General features: G+C 37.4%; 1 protein-coding gene across 10 annotated transcripts in view; it reads right to left on the bottom strand.

Annotated features, from left to right (window-relative positions):
* Window positions 1-17,637, bottom strand: part of cep170.L (centrosomal protein 170kDa L homeolog) — a 157,299-nt gene that overhangs the window by 47,096 nt on the left and 92,566 nt on the right. For 9 of the 10 annotated variants that reach the window (XM_041562819.1, XM_041562816.1, XM_018263133.2 and 6 more), the window contains 3 exons: window positions 17,224-17,338; window positions 13,529-15,172; window positions 7,640-7,892 (listed from right to left, as the gene is read on the bottom strand). In XM_041562819.1, the coding sequence (XP_041418753.1) occupies window positions 7,640-7,892; window positions 13,529-15,172; window positions 17,224-17,338 (2,012 nt within the window). The remainder of the gene's footprint in view (window positions 1-7,639; window positions 7,893-13,528; window positions 15,173-17,223; window positions 17,339-17,637) is intronic. The other variant, XM_018263138.2, reaches the window with a different exon arrangement.

Below are 17,637 nucleotides of genomic sequence, written 5' to 3'. Positions count from 1 at the left end.
TATTCTAGTTATTTCCCTTTGATTCATACAGTTGTTAGAACTCATCCTGGCTGCCAGCTTGCCAGGCTAATGCATAAATTGTGGTTACATTTAAGTGGCATGAGTTGATCTCTTGCAGATTTTAAGGGGCTGATTTACTAAAACTCAAATGATTACATTTTTACGAAAACAAAGTCAAGCAAACACCCTTCCATGAATTGAACACATTTATCAATAATTTTTCTCAAAGAAATTGGAGCAACAATACGTCACAACAAAATCAAGCGTCAATTTGTATTGTGTGATTGATGCTCAGAAAACTCTATTTTATCGAATATTCGCAGCGCAGATCATGATATCAAGACAAAATCTGAGGGACATCTGCCATTGACTTCTACATGACCTTGACAGGTTTGAGATGGCGTATTTTTGGATTCTGATTTTTAGCAGCTTTGGAGTATGATAAATCTCTAAAAATGTTAGTTTTTATTTTTACACAAAAAAAAATAATGTTTTCTCCCTAAAAACCTTGACCAAAAAAAATCGAGGTTTAATAAATGGACCCCTAAAAAACAGTATTTATTAGTTGTTACATTATCCCATCATCATCATCTGTCTGGGTCTGCTTGTCTTCATTTATATCGGCTTAAAAGGGGTCATCTCTAACTGACAGGTTGAAAAGGGACTGTTATAAATTTCACTGCCAGCCAATTTGGTAGTTTTGCCAGACCATTTTTGAACATTTTTCACTCTTTCACTTTAGGGACATTTCCTGGGGGGCGGGGGGATATAGGCTTCTAAGTGTCTAAAAATGAAAAAAAATCATGATTCACATAATACAAAAACACATATCAGAAACATAATTTATTTTATGTACAAGAACACAACAGATTTAGAAAGTTTCATGTCCCCTGAACAGGCCAATACCAAATATATATAGTTTTATGGAGAGTTCTTGCTTGTATCAGTCAAAAACTTCAAGCAGTACACTACCAAATTTCCAAAGCACCGCTCCACAAAACGGCATACTTCTGATTTCAAAGCCAAACATTCCACTAACAGTAGGTTTACCCTAGACAACTACACATATCATTAGGTTCCAAGGTAATACACCGTAAATATGAATGAGTCCACTGAACAGTGTGAGGCCCAGTGTGTGACATATACAGACCCCAAATTTGAAGACACCCCATACGATCAGTTCATCAGCTCTGTAATTCCTGATACTGCAAAATCAACACATTTACACGTTTTATATGGGTATATATAATTTATGTGAAAGTAGGGAGGGGTGTGTGCATGGATGCTGGGTTTTCATTTGGAGGGGTTGAACTTGATGGACTTTGTCTTTTTTAAATTTAACTATGATTTAACTATGTAATGGTACAAAAAATACATTCACCCTAGAAAACCATATATTTTTGGAAAGTACACATATCCCTGAATCCAAAATGGGTACACGTGTGTTTACTCCAAAGTACCAAGCCACAAAGCTTTCCTAAAGTTGATGATTTTGGTGGCATTTGCCGAAAATCATCTCAAAGCTTCCAATTTGCAGCATCTTATCTCCAATATAGCATTAAGCACCAATATAAAACACCCTAAATACGAATGCCAGGGGTCCGATGAACAGTTTGATACTCAATATACATAAATTATCAAAATACATGGCATGTAAAGACCCCCAAATCTACGTATATTTATTTGATGGCTTACATTTACCCTAATTTATAAACTTATAAATTTATGTGTGGTAAAAGCTACAAAAAATTACGGTGACCCTTGAAAACCTTATATTTTTGGAAAGTACGCATTCTGACAAATGACCCAAAATGGGTAATTATGTCTTTCAACTCCAAACTACCAAACTGCAAAGTTACACTTAAAGCAGTGTTTTTTTTATGAGATTTCTGAAGATTGCCTAAAAATATTGCAATTTGCTGCATTTATCTCCAATTTCTTACACACAATGGTAACCCATCCTAAATATGAATGCCACACAAGAGTCGCTTGTTGTATGCAAAAGCTAATTTAAAGGGGACCCGTCATCCAAAAAAATTATTCAAAATCCTATTTTATCACATTAGTCAAGCAAAATGAACTTTAATTACACTATATAAATTATTTGAATCTTGTTTCCTTCAGTCTGGGAATTCAAAATGATAGCAAGCAGGCAGCAGCCATTTTGTGGACACTGTTATTAAGACAAGCCTTGCATCATCTCAAAATCTTGTCTGTGCACCAGAATGGGGGATCCGCTGTCCATTTCCATGCACTGGCTACACAATTAAATGTTAAAGAGAACAAGGGAATGCAGGGAGAGCAGTGACATCTAGGAAGTGCTGAATGGAAAGTGAAAGTAATTGCCTGCCCCGCCTCTATGCCCATGGCATAGAGGAGGGGCAGACAATATTTGATTGACAGCTGGGATTTTTAAATGAGCTTACAACGGCCATGAATGCTTTAATAAAAAATAGAAATTGGATTTCATGTTTAATTTGAAAAGGACTTTTATTATACAGATTTTTGTGTCTGGGTGACAGGTCCACTTTAATCAAGCCGCAGTCATTTTGGAACAAAGTGCTTTGGACTGATGAGACAAAAATTTTGTTATTTGGTCATAACAAAAAGTGTTTTGCATGGCGAAAAAGAACACCGCATTCCAAGAAAAACACCTGCTACCTACTGTCAAACTTGTGAAGGTTCCATCATGCTGTCGGGCTGTGGGGCTAGTTCAGGGACTGGGGCCCTTGTTAAAGTTGAGGGTCATATGAATTCAACCCAATATAAACAAATTTTTCAGCATAATATTCAAGCATCAATCACAAAGTTGAAGTTACACAGGGGTTAGATATTCCAACAAGACCCTAAGCCTACTTTGAAATCTACAAAGGCATTTATGCAGAGGGAGAAGCAAAACATTCTGGAATGAATAAATATCTTTGAAAATCATATATGGGATGATATAAAGCAGGCTGTCCATGCTCAGCTGCCATAAAATTTAACTGAGATTTTGTATGGACGAATGGTCAAAAATACCGCCATCCAGAATCCAAACACTCATCCAAGGCTATAGGAGGTGTATAGAGGCTGTTAGCAAAAGGAGGCTCAACTAAGTATTGATGTAAAATCTCCAAATTTATGCACCGTCTAATTTTGTTATGATGCATATTTTCTGTTAATTCAATAAACTTTATGTCACTGCTGAAATACTACTGTTTCCATAAGGCATGTTATATATTAAAAGGAAGTTGCTACATTGAAAGCTCAGCCAATGAAACAAAACTCCAAAGTATTAAAAAAAGTTTTCCAAACTTTTTCATATGACTGTAATTACCCATTTTAGAATCATCAGAATGTGTACTTTCAAAAAAATATATATATTTTTCTGGGGGTCTTTGTACTGTTAGGTGGTCTTGCGGGACATGATATGGAGTAAGGGCACTTTGCTCACAGAAGGCGAATTGACAGCCGAAAAAATTCATATGCATATTTTGGGTCTGTGTATGCCACCTGCTTTGGTGTGTGTGTGTGTATATATATATATATATATATATATATATATATATATATATATATATATATGCATATTGGGCATATAAGTGTTCAGCAGACCCATGGCATTCATATTTAGGATGGGTTACCATTGTATGTAAGAAATTGGAGATAAATGCAGCAAATTGCAATATTTTTAGGCAATCTTCAAAAATGTCATAAAAAAACCCACTGCTTTTAAGTGTAACTTAAAAAAGTGTAACAGTTTGGTAGTTTGGAATTGAGTCCTGCAGCGGGTCGGGTACCCGCGACTACCCACGGGTTACTCGCAAAAACCTGCGGTACCCTGCGGGTTGCGTTTAGAAGTTCCAGGTGCGGGTATACCCGCGGGTCAGCGGTTCTGTGGGTTTGCGGGTCTGGCCGCGGGTCTTCTCAATATCGATATTCACTCCTTTTTTCTGGTCACGTCTACTTCCGATAATGTCACTTCCGGTTTCCAATGACAGCACTTCCTGATTCTTGATGGTCAGCGGGTCAGGGTTGTGGATAAGGTACTTGCGGGTAGGGGGTCCAAGCGGGTAAGAATGCGGGTTGCGAGCCCGGGTTGCAGGTTGCGGGTACGGGTTCGGCTCCCAAAAAATGGACCAGTGCAGGACTCTAGTTTGGAGTTGAAAGACATAATTACCCATTTTGGGTCATTCGTCCAAAGGTTTTCAAGGGTCACCGTAATGTTTTGTAGCTTTTACCACACATAAATTTATAAGTTTATAAATTAGGGTAAATGTAAGCCATCAAATAAATATCCTCAGGGTAGATTTGGGGGTATTTACATGCCATGTATTTTGATAATTTATGTATATTGAGGATCAAACTGTTCATCGGACCCCTGGCATTTGTATTTAGGGTGTTTTATATTGGTACCTAATGCTATATGGGAGATAAGATGCTGCAAATTGGAAGCTTTGAGATGATTTTCGGCAAATGTCACCAAAATCCTCAACTTTAGGAAAGCTTTGTGGCTTGGTACTTTGGAGTAAACACACGTGTACCCATTTTGGATTCAGGGGTATGTGTACTTTCCAAAAATATATGGTTTTCTAGGGTGAATGTATTTTTTGTACCTTTACATAATAATTACATAGTTAAATCCGGTAGAAAAAAGTCCATCAAGTTTAACCCCTCCAAATGAAAACCCAACATCCATACACATACCCCTCCCTACTTTCATATAAATTATATATACCCATATAATACACAAAAGCCATGAATATCCTGTAAATTATATCCTTATAAACGGTGAGTTCTGATGTAATCAGTTATAAACGGTGAGTTCTGATGTAATTTCTGTCACATAACTCATTGAAACTTGTGTATTATAATAAATAAAGTACCCCCCAGTTGTAAATTTGAGGATATTAGAAGTTACCTCGGAGTTCCATGACCTGTATAAAAACACTCGGCCTTCGGCCTCGTGTTTTTATATGGTCATGGAACTCCTCGGTGACTTATAATATCCTTATATTTTACAAGAGGGGGTACTTTATTCACTATATAATCTACAGTCTGGTCATTTCCCTATGGGACCAGACTGTAAATTATATCCTTATAAACGGTGCGTTCTGACGTCAGAACGCGCCGTTAATTAGGGTCAGCCCTTCCGCCGCTGCTCTTGCCCCCTCCCTTCTGACTGCCAGGATTGAATCGTACTCACGCAGCACATGCAGCAGGGAACGCTCCTCCTTTCCCCAGAGCCAAAACTCTAGCCCCAGGGAGTTGCGATGTCAGCCAGTGAGTGATGTCTAAGGAGGCGGGTTTTGACCTTATATGGCGCTTATCCCTCCTGTTAGGAGCAGCGCCGCTGTTTAGTGACTGCTGCAGCCTGACACAGTGTTCGGTCTGCCAAATAGCCCTGCTGCAGGAAGGCTCTTTCAGAGCAGCAGCAGCAGAAAAGCTTGTGCTCCGAAACACAAATGGGAATGATCAGCGCCTCTCTCCCTCTTCTGCTCCACCTCCAAACACTCTGTCTGCCCCTCCCACACCCTGTCACTCAGAGTGTGGATGTCACAACTGTGCTGCACCGGCACGCCCCCCTCCCCTCTGCTTCGCTGGCTGGCTGGAGTCAGACTGTGTGACTGCCCTGTGTAGGCTAGGGAGACAGAGTGTGGAGGACTCGGCTCAAGAGACTCTGACAGAGAGACTGCCTACTGCAGTGTGCCACCACCCACCATGACCACATGGTAAGCCTCAGTCAGTCTGTGCAGGAGTCTTCTCTCCCTCAGCACTCACACAGACACACCCCTCCACAACTTCTCTTCTCTCTCTGAAACTTTAGATTATAATGAAAAATGTACCCCCTACTTAAAATTTATAAAGATATTAATAGTCACCTCGGAGTTATGTGACCTGTATAAAAGCACTCGGCTTTTATATGGTCACATAACTCCTCGGTAACATAATATCTTTATAAATTACAGTAGGGGGTACATTATCCACTATATAAAACATGTAAATGTGTTGAAAGTATCTGGAATTACAGAACTGATGGCTCGTATGGGGTATCTTCAATTTTGGGGTCTGTATATGCCACACATTGGGCCTCACACTGTTCAGTGGACTCATTCAAATTTAGGGTGTATTACCTTGGAACCTAATGATATGTGTAGTTGTCTAGGGTAAACCTACTGTTAGTGGAATGTTTGGCTTTGAAATCAGAAGTATGCAGTTTTGTGGAGCGGTGCTTTGGAAATTTGGTAGTGATACAAGCGAGAACTCTCCATAAAACTATATATATTTGGTATTGGCCTGTTCAGGGGACATGGAACTTTCTAAATCTGTTGTGTTCTTGTACATAAAATAAATTATGTTTCTGATGTGTGTTTGTATTATGTGAATCAAGATTTTTTTCATTTTTAGACACTTAGAAGCCTATATCCTTTTACAGAAATGGAATTACACCAATTACACACTAGCATATTTTGAAAGCTTAGGTTGTCCTGAAAAAAAACTATATATCATTTTTCCTAGTAAACTTATAGACCCCCCCCCCCAGGAAAGGTCTCTAAAGTGAAAGAGCGAAAAATCTTCAAAAATGGTCTGGCAATAAAAATACCAAATTGGCTGGCAGTGAAATTTGTAACGGTCCCTTTTCAACCTGTCAGTTAGAGATTCTAATGCTAAAGGGCTACTGCTGCACAACTATGTCAGCTTCATTATAAAGAAACACAGGGATCCAATGGGCAATGTAAATGTATCGGGCAAATACTTTTATGACAAAATTCCAAATAGCATGCAAAAACACTGTTATGATAGATATAAACAAGGTTTAATTTTTGGTGTCAAATATAACAAAAATATACCACCAAGATGACCCCTTTTAAGCCGATATAAATAAAGGCAAGCAGACCAGACAGACGATGATGATGGGATAATGTAACAACTAATAAATATCTTTTTTTAGGGGTCCATTTATTAAACCTCGATTTTTTTTCGTCACGGTTTTTTTAGGGAGAAAACTTTAATTTTTTTGTGGAAAAATAAAAACTAACATTTTTAGAGATTTATCATACCCCAAAGCTGCTAAAAATCAGAATCCGAAAATATGCCATCTCAAACCTGTCGAGGCCATGTAGAAGTCAATGGCAGATGTCCCTCAGATTTTGTCTTGACATCATGATCTGCGCTGCGAAAATTCTATAAAATCTAGTTTTCGGAGCATCAATCACACAATACAAATTGACGCTTGATCTTTTGAGGCCACAGAAACTTAAATTTTCATAAAATCTGGATTGATGTAATACAAGCCCTCATGGCATAACCAATTCTAAATTTATCATAAATGTTCTTGTCTCATCTACCTGGAATGGCTTCTGACTATTCCTCAAACCATTTTTTCTATCTATTTCGACTTATTTCGTTCCTGATATAAGGGGCCTTTGATGCTTTTAAAACCTTAACATTAAAAAAAAAAAAATTGTTTAGGATTAATTATAATGTGCTACTTTTTTTGAACAGTATTGGAATAATTCTGCATAATTTGTAAACTCTGGAAATGATATCCGATTGCAATACAGTGGTGGAATAAACAAATATTTTCAATAAGAAAAAAGAAATTGAATGAAGTCTTTGAACAAAACGAATTCATTTTAAATCCTAATATCTACATTACCTAGCTATTTCTTCTCGATGTGCAGTCCAGTCACGAATATAATCTTCTTGCTCTTTCACCCTATGTTTAAATGTTGAGGCATTTGAAGTAGCAGGTTGAATTGCTGTACCGATACCAGTGGAATGCAACCTCTGACTTTTAGCTGGAGAAGTACGAAGCCGCGTAGGTTTAAGAGAGTTTCGATTAGATCCAAACTCATCTTCTGAAGTGGAAGCATAGTCTGGAGGAGTGCGTCTCCACCGGACATTCACTGCTGGAATTTATTTGTTACAAAAAGAGGAAAAATCTTTTTTAGTTTAAGGATTTTTTTAGGGTGCACAATTTTTTTCATTCAAACTTAAGGAAAATAATAGATTAAAAATGCCTCAGCTACACTGAACTCTTGTACAATAAAAAAAGCCGATACCATTAACTACCAATTGATTATAACCAGAACAAAGCTCTGATAAGTATCAACAATGCATTTATCATTACTGTCAGGAAAATGAAGCTGAAAAACAGATTATTACTTCATTTTCTATCTTTTATTTATTTTAATCTACTGTTTAGGCTAATAAAAAATGTATATGTATCGTTCTGAATTAAAGTTTCAACATATTTTGTCTGGGACTATTATTGTCTAAAAAAACAAATTATTATACTAAAGCAACATTCAGAAGTAAAAGGAGTTGGAGAGCAACACAAGCATGAAAAACTGTTCTTGGGGTGCCAAATAAGTGCTGTGATTGGCCATTTGGTAGCCCCTATGACGATTGACAACCTACACTGAGGCTTTGTTTGGCAGTACACCTGGTTTTAATGCAACCAGAATTTGTCTCCAAGCAGGGAGGGGGTCTATGTAGGGTAGGGGATTTTAATATAAAGGGTTTGGTTCTCCTTTAACCACTATTCAAATTATTTTTCTTAAAGGGACACTAAAGCCTAAAAAAGAATATGGCTAGAAATGTTTGTCTGTGTTTTTGGGCTCTTGTATCAAACCAAAGCTCTATAAAAATAAAGATCCATGTCTCTGAAGATACCCACAGTAGCTCTCCATATTTTGTCTTGCCAAACTACTGTACATGCTCAGTCTGCTCTTGGCTGATGTAAGTGACCTGAGGTTAGGGACAATATTCTTCTTTCATCTACCTGCTTGCTCTAGTCACTGCCTATTCACAATTAATCATGCATACACACTAACCAATCACAGTCCTGTCTGCATACACACTAACCAATCACAGTCCTGTCTGCCTTCTCCCTCTAGTCACCACCTATTCACTATTAATTCAGTATGGCAGCTAAGTAATCCAGATGCTAATTCTAAACTGTTACAATTTGCTGCATTGGTTGATACATTTCTCAGCAACTTCTGTGGAATATTAGCAACTATTGTTGTCACGTTTGCTATCTGAAAACTCAGAACAGGCACCAAGGTTTTGCTGACGGCTCTTGCTTCCGCCTATAACTGTCGCCTTTCACTTTGGGAGGAGCCCTCTGCTATTTGGATGCTGCCAGGTCATAAAGTGAGAGAACCAAAAAGAGAGTTCTGGGCAGACAAGGGGAACGTAATGTGTGACTAGAGGGATGGGGTAAGAGATAAGTGTAGTCGTAGAACAGGCCGGGGTCAAAACCAATCAGTCAGTGCTGTACAGAGTCAGGATCCGGAAGAGAAGTTAGTAACAGGCAAAGGTCAGTTGAGGCTGCAATAGAGCGGTGGTCAAGGACAGGCAAAGGTCAAGGAACAGAGAAACTGACTAGAACCACACCCAGGAACTATCTACAATAGACCTTCGTTGGGCAGGGAGAATTGTGCGTGGCATTCTTAAATATTAAAATGTTGCACTGTGCGGGATGATGTCATGTGCAGCACCAAGAATAAAAGACATGCATGGGTGGCACAAGCGGCAAACCCAGAAACGGCGCATGTCAGAAGAAGGAGTCCCCCCGCCTCCCAGGTACTGTTACAACTGTATTAATTATAAAAGCTGCCTCCAATGAAACTCAGGAATTCTACTCATCAAGGCCAAAAATAAGAGATGTATCAACTAAATGTATCTACATAAATATTTGGACAGAGACAACTTTTTTCTAATTTTGGTTCTGTAAATTATCACAATGAATTTTAAATGAAACAACTCATATGCAGTTGAACTGCAGACTTTCATCTTTAATTCAGTGGGTTGAACAAAAAGATTGCATAAAAATGTGAGTAACTAAAACCTTTTTTTAACACAATCACTTCATTTCAGGGGCTCAAAAGTAATTGGGCAAATTAAAAAACTGGAAATAAAATGTAAATTTCCAATACTTTATTGAAAACCCTTTTGCTGGCAATGATAGCCTGAAGTCTTGACCTCATGGACATCACCAGATTCTGGGTTTCCTCCTTTTTAATGCTCTGCCAGGCATTTACTGCAATGGCTTTCAGTAGCTGTTTGTTTGTGGTCCTTTCTATCCAAAGTTTAGTCTTCAACAAGTGAAATGCATGCTCAATTGGGTTCAGACCAGGTGGCCGACTTGGCCATTCAAGAATATTCCACTTCTTTGCTTTAATAAATTCCTGGGTTGCTTTAGCTGTATGTTTTGGGTCATTGTCCATCTGTATTGTGAAACGCCTCCCAATCAATTTGACAGCATTTTGCTGGATTTGAGCAGACCGTATGTCTCTGTACACCTCAGAATTAATTTGGCTATTTTTGTCCTGTGTCACATCATGGATAAACATCAGTGTCTTAGTGCCACTGGCAGCTATGCAGACCCAAGCCATCACACTGTTCTACCATGTTTTATAGATGATGTGGTATGCTTTGGATCATGAGCTGTTCCACGCATTCTCCATACTCCACACATTCTCCAATCTAGCCTTTCTATTCTTGATGCTTATGAGTGGCTTGCACCTTGCAGTGCAACCTCTGTATTTACTTTCATGCAGTGTTCTCTTTATGGTAGACTTGGATATTGATATGCTTGGAGAGTGTTGTTCACTTGTTTGGCTGTTGTGAAGGGGTTTCTATTCACCATGGAAATGATTCTGCGATCATTCACCACTGTTGTTTTCCGTGGATGCCCAGGTCTTTTTTCGTTGCCGAGTTCACCAGTGCTTTCTTTCTCAGGATGTACCAAACTGTAGATTTTGCCACTCCTAATATTGTAGTATTGTATTCTCGGATGGGTTTTTTTCTGTCTTTGCAGCTTAAAGGAGAAACAAACCCTTTACCAAAACCCACTGAAGTAAGATGAAAGTCTACAGATCAACTGCATCTGAGTTATTTCATTTAAAATTCATTGTGGTAATGTACAGAACCAAAATTAGAAAAAAAGTTGTCTCTATCCAACTCTATTTATGGACCTAACTGTATTTGGAACAGTTTACAGAGTTGGTGACCCCTCCTTCCCAGAGCTTCATTAATAAGACAAAAGAATGTGAAAAATTTTGCTTTACACATAAATATTGTAAAAACAGTCACAAATAGATAATAGGAAATAATTGAAAAAATCTTTATTTCTGAAACAACTGAACTGAAAAAAAAATGTTGAAAGGTGAACAACCACTTTAATTATAAAGCAATTGAGCATTGTTTTATCATTTGATACTTCTTGTGCCCTCTTCCTCTAATCAGGATTTACTTTAAATAAAGAGAATGGGCTCTGTGCACTGGCATTTTAATTCATTATATTTATTCTCCTTCACATGAATCACAGGAAGTTGGAAATTGAATGTAATTTTACTTTCTTAGTTTATCCTGTTTCCAGAAATCACAAACATTATTCTTGTAAATGAAATCAAAAGACAATGATTATGTTCAGCACAAGTCCTACTAGCTGCCACATAAATATTGCGATGGTATCAATCTTGTTTTCAAACATCTTTGTTCTGGTTCAAAACCTTTCATTCCTTATATCCTATGTAGATCATCATTATTTCCATATGACCTCTAATTTTGCAAAATGTATGGTATTCAAGAGACATCTAGGGCTGAATTATGTCTATATTTTTAAAAGTTTAGGTTTATATGAATGAATAAAGTCCCTAGATAGATCAATATCTATTTAAGGAAATATTACTAAGAAAATATTTCCTTTTTTCCCATAGGGAAGGAATATCCACTATAATTTTTTAGATGCGATCACTATTTTTGAGACCAGTCTACAAAATATTTAAGGGGACCCGTCACCCAAAAAAAATATTCATAATCCTATTTTATCACATCAGTCAAGCAAAATGAACTTTAATTACCGTATATACTCGTGTATAAGCCGAGTTTTTCAGCACCCAAAATGTGCTGAAAAACTCTATCTCGGCTTATACTCGCGTCACATAGCACAAACAAAATCTTTACAGTATAACCCCCAATTTACCGAAAGTCCCCTGTCCCTTGCGAACCGATCGATTTTATTAGCAAACACCTTTTCTATGCGGCGTGCACAAACTTACTTGTTAGAACTCTAAATGGATGCAGCGTGCGTGTAACGTGACACGCTGATAGGGAGGTGCTGGACTGCAGGAGCAGAAGGGACTGTGGCAAAAGAACACAACGAGGAAAGGGAAGCGGCTGCTGAATTGAAGAAGGTGGGGGCTAGAGTAAGTCTGTAAGAAGCCGTTTCGGAAAAAGGCTGGCTAAAGTTGGAGAAGAGGCACAAGAATGTGAGTAGAATATAGAAGCGCCACTGTTCAGGAGAAGGGGGGTTGCGGGGGAAAGAGTTAGAAGCAGTCTGGAGAGGCAGCCTGAAGGGCCCGGGAAACAATACCATTGCAAACTACTCCTACACATTTGTGTGTGCTTAACACATTTCCCTCATTTAACTTTTACTACTTTCTCAAGAGGCCATGGTTTTGCAGACTCCACCATCTACAATTTTCTTATTCCTTCTATTCTCATTAATCAAGCAGTTGGGTGTGTTTATCCTTTTCAATTGATGGTCACTATTAAATATTTTTAGAATCTACTTTAGTCTATTATTAACTTATATTTATTAGCACTGCACTTTATATCATCAGTATATTATTACTCAATTTTAATTAATTGTTTAAATTGTCCTCAGTCAATATTATTAATAATCAATTTATTAAACAATGAGTACTATTTATCTAGGTGTTTTTAAATTTTAAATTGGGATTTTCATATTAATTCCTAATCAATTAATGGGGATTAATTACGGTAATTCATTTGTACTGCACTTTATAATTTAATATTATTTATTAATCAAGTGATTTAACCCACTCATGCCTCCATTTTTGATTATTGAAACTTACCAGTAGCTGCTGCATTTCTCACCCTAGGCTTATACTCGAGTCAATAAGTTTCCCAGGTTTCGTAGGTAAAATTAGGTACCTCGGCTTATACTCGGGTCGGCTTATACTCGAGTATATACGGTACACTATATAAATTATTTGAATCTTATTTCCTCCAGTCTGGGAATTCACAATTATAGCAAGCAGGCAGGAGCCATTTTGTGGACACTGTTATTAAGACAAGCCTTGCATCATCTCAGAATCTTGTTTGTGCACCAGAATGGAGGACCTGATGTCCATCCCCATGCACTGGCTACATAATTAAACGGTGAAGAGAACGGGGGGGGGGGGGAATGTGGGGAGAGCAGTGACATCTAGGTGCTGAATGGAAAGTTAAAGTAATTGTCTGCCCTGCATCTATGCCCAGGGCATAGAGGAGGAGCAGACAATATTTGATTGACAGCTGAGATGTTTAAATGAGCTTAAAACAGCTATGAATGCTTTAATAAAAAATAGAAATTGGATTTCATGTTTAATTTGAAAAGGACTTTTATTATACAGCTTTTTGTGTCTGGGTGACAGGTCCACTTTAAAATGGTAGAATCATTTTTAATTCAATTATATTAACGTCATAAGTTTAAAAAAAAATAAGAAATTACATTTATTAAAATACTTACAAGGAGGAGAACTAAGAGTTGGTGCAGTCGATCTGGTCTTTGTATCTGATAAGCGAGAAATGCTGTTGGCTCTGGCTCGAGTAGATCCTTTAAGGTCTGTTGGAGGGTGAGATTTTAAACCACTTCTAAATACAAAATCTGGAGTACGAGAAGAACCAGGATTTCTTGAAATTATTGCCTCAGAGTCACTGCGGGCTGAAAAAGAACCCAATCTTGTTCTACGGGGCTGAGCAAGCAAATCAATCCTTGAGAGAGCTTTCTTACCAGAAGGCGGTTTTGATGTTGAACTCGTAGTTGATACTTCAGAAGCAACAGATGCTTTATCAGCATCACCAATTTCTGAATCTGAAGCCTCGCCTAAGCGTGATCTACGCAAGAGTGAAGTCCTAGTGGGACGTGGTCTTGGGAGTGTAACAGATTTACTAGGAGTAATAGATTTTGCTAAAGAACCTTTATCTTTGGTCATTTTGGAATGCAAAAGTTCATCTGCTGCATTAAACTTGCATTTTGGAACTGACTTTCCAGAGTATGTTTCTTGATCAGATGATACAATATCTGACACTGATGAGAGTCTAGAAGTTTGTTCATCAGTTACACCTACAGATGGCTGCCTATTTCTTGTTTGACTTGTTTGCAGTGTTTTATGGATATCTGTTCTAGATGAAACTTCATGACCTCGCCCTTTATTCTTTTTGTCAATTTTTTCTCGGTTTAAAGATGCAGATTTTGAAAAGTCTTTGGAAGCAAAAGAGGATGTCTCTTTGTAAAGACTGCTGAATGTCTTTTGTTTTTGTGGGCATTTTTTTTCTGCATCGCCAGCAGCAAGACTAATGGTACTAGCTGTATCAACATCTGATTCAGGAGAAATAGAATTATCTTGGTTATAGCTTGGTGTTTCTGGGCCATCATCAGTTTTGCTGTCATCTTTCAACTTTGCCTCAAGAAAAGCCATGACAGCTTCTGTGTCTTTCAAAAGAAATGTTGTATCCATGCTAGAGTCAGTGTCTACAGAATCGCTTCTCCCTGTTATATTATTTACAGAGGCAAATGTAGGAGATGATCCAGTAGGTTTATTAATACGGGGGATTAACTCAATAGGAACATTTGTACTTGGCTTGTCAATTGTAAAGCTACCTTGTCTTACTAAAGACTTTGCAGTATCTTTTCTATCAGATTCAGCAGTCTCTATTTTCCTTCCATCTTCAGTATGATTTGATTGCATATCTTTTTTTTGAGATTTTGAATCATCTTTTGCTTTGATGGGCTTGACTGTTATTTGCATTGAGGAAGATTTACTGGAAGTACATTGCTTGTGGTCAGCCTGGTCATGTTTAGGTTTGGATTCTAACTTCAGAGTGTTACCACTGCCCATGTGGTCCATTTTTACAATACATCTTGTTTCTAATGAGTTTAACTTATCTTTCTTTGGTACATGAGTTGGTGTCTCTTTTTCCTGTAATTCTGTATCTTGTTTTTCTCCAATCTCCCATCTGTGTGTGGCATCTTTACTTTTAGAAACCTTATCCATTATTTCTTCTTTAGGGAGCTGGGGTAATGTTCTCCTGACACGATCATTTTGAGTAGTTAAAGATGCTGCTGAACTGTTGCTTTTAACTGACATTCCTGATTCACTAATGTCTGCATCTAAAACGGAGATAAAAAGAGAAACCACAAACTGAAAAAGCAAAGTATACCAATTACAATGTCAGGGTTACAGGATCCCAAGTTCAAGAAGAAAGGCCTAAATAATGGCATCTATAAAAGAACATTGTGATTTTCACATGATATTTCATGTAAAGTACATGTGAGTAACTTAATTTTTGCATTGCGATATGATGACAGATCCTCTTAATGTCGTTTAGATAGAGGAACAAAAGTTAGAGCAATGTTACAATGGGTAATTTCTAGCATTTTGTCACAGAGTGTTTTCCTACTCTGTGAATAGGCACACAATTGTCTCAGATAAGAGTGTCAGTTCTTCGTCTGCTATCTAATCCATTTGGAAAGCAAAAGGAATCAACAAATTTAACTGACATTGTGATATATAATACAGAAATAGTGGGGCTTATTTATAAACTTCATGCAAGGCAGATTGGTTTGCCTTGCGTGAATATATTTTCCCTGCACATGGTTATATTTATAAAGCTTAATATGTGTGGTGCAAACAGAATTGCAATTTTTTTTTCACAATGCGAATGTCTATAAGAGCTTTTTAAATATGTAAAAAATCGCAAAATTGTGAATATTTATGTGCACACTCTGCGACTGAATTACGTCACAACTTTGGTGGCCGAGAAAATATTTGCAAAACAGTTTCGCAAAGTGCGAATTTAAGTTACTGCCAACGATATTTTCTAGCACAACAACTTCGCAAATTGGGTGCGCTCATGCAAACTTCTGTCTCATTTGCGAAGATGTATTCACAATGCGAATTCGCAAAAACAGGAAAGACTGGCACAGCAGTGCAATATTTTAGCTTTCCAGAAATAGCATGGGCAATACAACCATTTGCGAATAAATATGTGCTGCGCAAACTTTATAAATGACCCCCACTATCTATAATGACTAATACACAAAACAAACTCTCAATTCCAAAAACAAACGCGACCATATCCACTACAATTTTTTTTAGTTTAACATTTGTCTACTACAGATAGCCTCACAAATTTAGAAAAAAAGTGAAATTACCACTAGTATAGGTCAATGTAAAAACAACTGGACTTGCTGAGTAATCATTGATTACTCAGCAAGTCCAGTTGTTTTTACATTGACCTATACTAGATATACTATGACCTGGATGAATGAAAATCTTCATAGTCATATTGAAATTACCACTAACACTTTACATTTGCAAATGCCACTTCATGGCTATCAAAGGGATGGTTCACCCTTAAAGTGGATCTGCCACCTAGACATAAAAAACTGTATAATAAAAGTACTTTTCAAATTAAACATGAAATCCAAATTCTGTTTTTTATTAAAGCATTCATGGCTGTTGTAAACACATTTAAAAATCTCATCTGTCAATCAAATATTGCCTGCCCCTCCTCTATGCCTTAGGCATAGAGACGGGGCAGGCAATTACTTTCACTTTCCATTTTGCACTTACTAGATGTCACTGCTCTCCCCACAATCTCTTAACCATTCAATTGTGTAGCCAGGGCATGGGGATGAACACCAGCGCCCCCCCCCCATTCTGGTGCACAAACAAGATTCTGAGATGATTCAAGGCTTGCCTTAATAAGTGTCCTACCTACTTGCTATAATTAGGACATCCCAGACTGAAGGAAACAAAATTCAAATAATTTATACAGTGTAATGTACTTAAAGTTCATTTTGCTTGACTAATGTGATAAAATAGGATTTGAAATATTTTTTTTTTGGATGACAGGTCCCCTTTAAGTTAACTTTTAGTATGAAATAAAATGGTTAAATTTAAGCAACTTTTCATTTGGTCTTCCTTTTTTCTTTTTTTTGAATTATTTGCCTTCTTTTACTGACTCTTTTCAGCTTTTAAATGGGGTCGTGACCCCATCTAAAAACAAATGATCTGTAAACTACACATTTATTGCTACTTTTTATTACTCATCTTTCTATTCAGGCACTCGGGACTATGTATCCCATTCGATTTTTTTAACATGCAATTTGCAGATTACATCAAGTGCTATTAATAAATGCTACACAACAGAAATTACCATTTTCAATAGCAGCAGGTACATCAAATCTTCCATTTTCCTGGTCATGTCCTATGTGATTTGAAGCAAGACTTGCCCACTGTGAAACCCAGCGTTTTTTTCCAGCAGAAGTTTCCTAGAATGAGACATGCACGCTAAAATAACTTTGAATTTACATTTAATAGAGCAATGCCTATAAAGATTGTTTCTGTATATCTTCTATGTAGCACTGAAGCTTCTAAAACCTCAGTACCACCACCGCTTTAAAATTCAATCACAAAAGAAGAAAACCGATAAGCTTTTTAAAATGTTATGAAAGAAATGGCCTACTTGATGAAAAACATTACACAAAATAGTAGAGATGCACTGAATCCAGGGTTTAGTGTGGGTTTACGCCAAATCCCAAAACTCTGCCAAATCTTTTGTGAAGGAGGT

This window comes from Xenopus laevis, chromosome 5L, assembly GCF_017654675.1.
Source record: "Xenopus laevis strain J_2021 chromosome 5L, Xenopus_laevis_v10.1, whole genome shotgun sequence".
In the NCBI taxonomy this organism is placed as follows: Eukaryota; Metazoa; Chordata; class Amphibia; order Anura; family Pipidae; genus Xenopus; species Xenopus laevis.
This window is presented reverse-complemented; position numbering and strand designations above follow the sequence as displayed.